The sequence below is a fragment of the Carlito syrichta genome, unplaced genomic scaffold (genome assembly GCF_000164805.1).
Source record: "Carlito syrichta isolate Samal-C Ts95f unplaced genomic scaffold, Tarsius_syrichta-2.0.1 Scaffold302575, whole genome shotgun sequence".
Lineage (NCBI taxonomy): Eukaryota > Metazoa > Chordata > Mammalia > Primates > Tarsiidae > Carlito > Carlito syrichta.
The window spans coordinates 146,890-150,077 of NW_007246671.1; the positions used below are offsets into that span (position 1 = coordinate 146,890).

A 3,188-nucleotide genomic window follows, 5' to 3' on the forward strand; every position below is an offset into this window, starting at 1 on the left:
GAACCTGCAGGCTCAGGCAATCCACTCACCTCAGCCTCCCAAAGGCACGGGATTACAGGCTGAGCCACCGAGCCCGGCTCCTCAGCTTTCTTTTAAACTTTTAAACAGTCTCTTAAGTTCTTCTTTAAAAATTACAAAATTAGCACAGTGAAACCATGTACAAAGAAGATCATTGGTAATGGTCCTCACTTTTTTTGTTGATGTTTACTTTGGTAGAAATGATAGCATATTATATGGACGTTTCTCTCTAGCTCCTTTTTCTTACTAACAGTCTGTTGTGGACATGCCTCCAAGTTAACAGGTTAGATTCTAAGTTATTTTTTGCCATGTATGGATTCCTGACAGTTTATTCACCTATCCCATGGTGGTGGACACTTGGTTTGTTTTCTGCTTCTTTATACCACAAGCAATGCTGAGAACCCTTGTCACTATGTCTGAAGAAAGGAGTGATTTCAAGGACCCACTAGTATCAGCTGGTAGAGAAGCTGAGTGCTAGAATGACCACTATCCTTATTCTGGACATGATAATGAATGTCACTGATCCATACCCACTCCAAACCAATTTTTATGAAGTTCAGGTTTGGCTATCTCGCTCTTTGAAAATACAAATATAGACACATAACCAAAGCAAAGTATTTACTACTTTATTTTTTAAAAATTAGAAGTGCTTAAACTATATTTCTTATATTTTATGCATCCATATATATATTTTAAACATCTTATGTATTTCATATATTTCACATATTTTTTTTCTCTCAGTTTTAAAATAAACCTAGGGCAGCGCAAAACCCAAAAGTAAGTCTTGCCCAAATTTTGTGGCTGAATAGGATTGTTCAGTTTTGTTCCTTCACTCAACAAATCCTTATTGTGGATGCACCATGTGCCAGTTACTGTTCTAAATACAGTGAGAAGACTGAATCCCTTCCTTCATGGAACGTATGTGAAGAGGAGACAGGCATAGAAAAGTGAACTCATAACTTTGTGTCCAGTAGTAAGTAATAAGCACGGGCTGTGGACTGGATGCAGGTGAGGTTGGAGTGATGGTAGGTGTCCTTGGAGGTTAGACAAGGAGTTTCTCTGAGGAGGTGGCATTGGCACAGAGGCCTGAGTGAAACATGCATGTGCCCTGTGAGACTCCTGGGGCAGGGCAGTTTGGCAGAGGGAACTGCTGAACTTCCAGGGGTGGGTAGACTCCTCACTCGTATCACTTAAGCAGCTCTGAGCAGAAGTGCACACCAGTAAAGGGTGTGTTAGCTGTGGTGGGCACTTCAGATGTTCAGTGACGTCTGTGTGCCAGTAGTGAGTTGCTTCCTGGTTAGGACAGCTCTCTTTTGGAGTGAGAAAAATAGATTAAAATATTTTTCCCTGCCGGGCTCGGTGGCTCAGCCTGTAATTGCGCGCCTTTGGGAGGCTGAGGTAAGTGGATTGCCTGAGCCCGCGGGTTCCAGACCCGCCTGGGCAGTGAGACCTCATCTCTACAATAAATCAAAAAAATTAGCTGGGTGTAATAGCGCGCACCTGTAGTTCCTGCTACTTGGAAGGCTGAGGCGGAAGGATCGCCAGAGCCCAGCAGGCTGAGGCTGCGGTGGCCAGGAGCAGCCACCACACTCCAGTCTGGGTGACAGAGTGAGACTCCAACTCAAAAAAAAAAAATTTTTTCCCCATAAAGATAGAATGACTTCTTATTTAGACGATGTTTATTTTAAGATCATGTTGGAATCTTGGGGCTATGAGTTAAACTTGGGGAGCCTTGTTGAAATTTTTGCCAAGCAAGGATCCTTTCCCCCTGTGTGCGCTGCTACTAAGTCCTAACTGGGCCTGCCCTCCTATCTCCCAGGAGCTGGGTTCAGGTCGTTGACATCGTTGAGTTAGAGAAATAATTAAGAAAAAAATTGTTGTCTAAGGAAGGCAGAAGATAACCAGGATGGTCAGGTAAACAGGCTGTGTCCAGCCCATATGGAAAGATAAGGTAGTTCCGCCATGCTCCCACTAAGACTAGCACCCTCTTTCTCAGCCTGACACAGCCTGAGGTGCCCCTAACTTTATAGCCCATCTGTCTCTGGGTGGCTTCCTGACCTGTTCTGCTCATGCCCATGGCTTCCTGGGCATGGTAGGATGGGTGCCTTGTGGCCTGGGTCATGTCATGCTATGCTCAGCCATCAGACTCTGGGAGCCGAATGGGTTGCATATCGCTAGATTAAAGGGGTTTGGCAGGACTTAGAGAGTGACTGTGAAGTGAAGTATCTGCAGTCAGCGCCTTTCGTGTTGTGTGTTTATTTAGATGGTGCCAACTGGCTGACTTTTTTCTGTCAGCCAGTGAAGAGCTGGAATGGACTGATCCTGCGAAAGCCCATAGACATGGAGAAGCGGGAGTCAATCCAGAGGCGAGAAGCCACACTGTTAGATCTGCGCAGCTACCTGTTCTCTCGCCAGTGCACTTTGCTCCTCTTCCTGCAGAGGCCATGGGAGGTGGCCCAGCGTGCCCTGGAGCTGCTGCACAACTGTGTGCAGGAACTGAAGCTCTTGGAAGTAAGTTGGCTCTTTCCCCATTTACCCATGTCTTTGTTGTTCAACCCAAAAACTCTGAACCTTGGAATCCCAGACATTGAGCTGTTTGTACTTACGAGTTTTCTGTTGTTGAATGTCTCTAAGTTTTAACATATTATTTGCATAGTTACTTTTTACTGATTAATTGCTCAGAAATAGAACTTCTGTTCCTAGCATGGTGACGTTCATGTTGGTCCAGAGCAGGCCTCTCAGCTCAATCCCTTCATATAATTGGTTAAGGTCCCTTTGGCCTATAATAACTGTATAAGCTGATCCCCATTGGTAAAAATCACCCACGTGATAGATACACAGGACTAGGTTTTGTATGTAGATATTTATTTCAAGACTGTCTTTTCAGATAAATGGTTTTGCACATGACCATGCGGGTCACAGTGTGAGTGACACACAGCAAGCTGTGCCCCCCTGATGAGTAGCACAGAGCTTAATGGAAGATATAAGTAAGTGTGTATGACTGTGTTTTGGGGTGTGTGCCAGAAGCCAGCTAGTTATTTGCCTTTAAAAATTAATTCGCTCAGCTGGGCTCGGTAGCTCAACCTGTAATCCCAGCGCTTTGGGAGGCGAAGGTGAGTGGATTGCCTGAGCCCGTGGGTTCGAGACCCACCTGGGCAACTTGGCGAGAC

The 3,188-nt window shown here is 45.3% G+C and overlaps 1 protein-coding gene across 1 annotated transcript in view; it reads left to right on the forward strand.

The window, feature by feature from the left end:
• TRAPPC10 (trafficking protein particle complex 10) overlaps positions 1 to 3,188 on the forward strand; it is a 60,591-nt gene that overhangs the window by 22,564 nt on the left and 34,839 nt on the right. Inside the window, exon 6 of the mRNA XM_021711763.1 lies at positions 2,282 to 2,529. Coding sequence (XP_021567438.1) covers positions 2,282 to 2,529 — 248 coding nt within the window. The remainder of the gene's footprint in view (positions 1 to 2,281; positions 2,530 to 3,188) is intronic.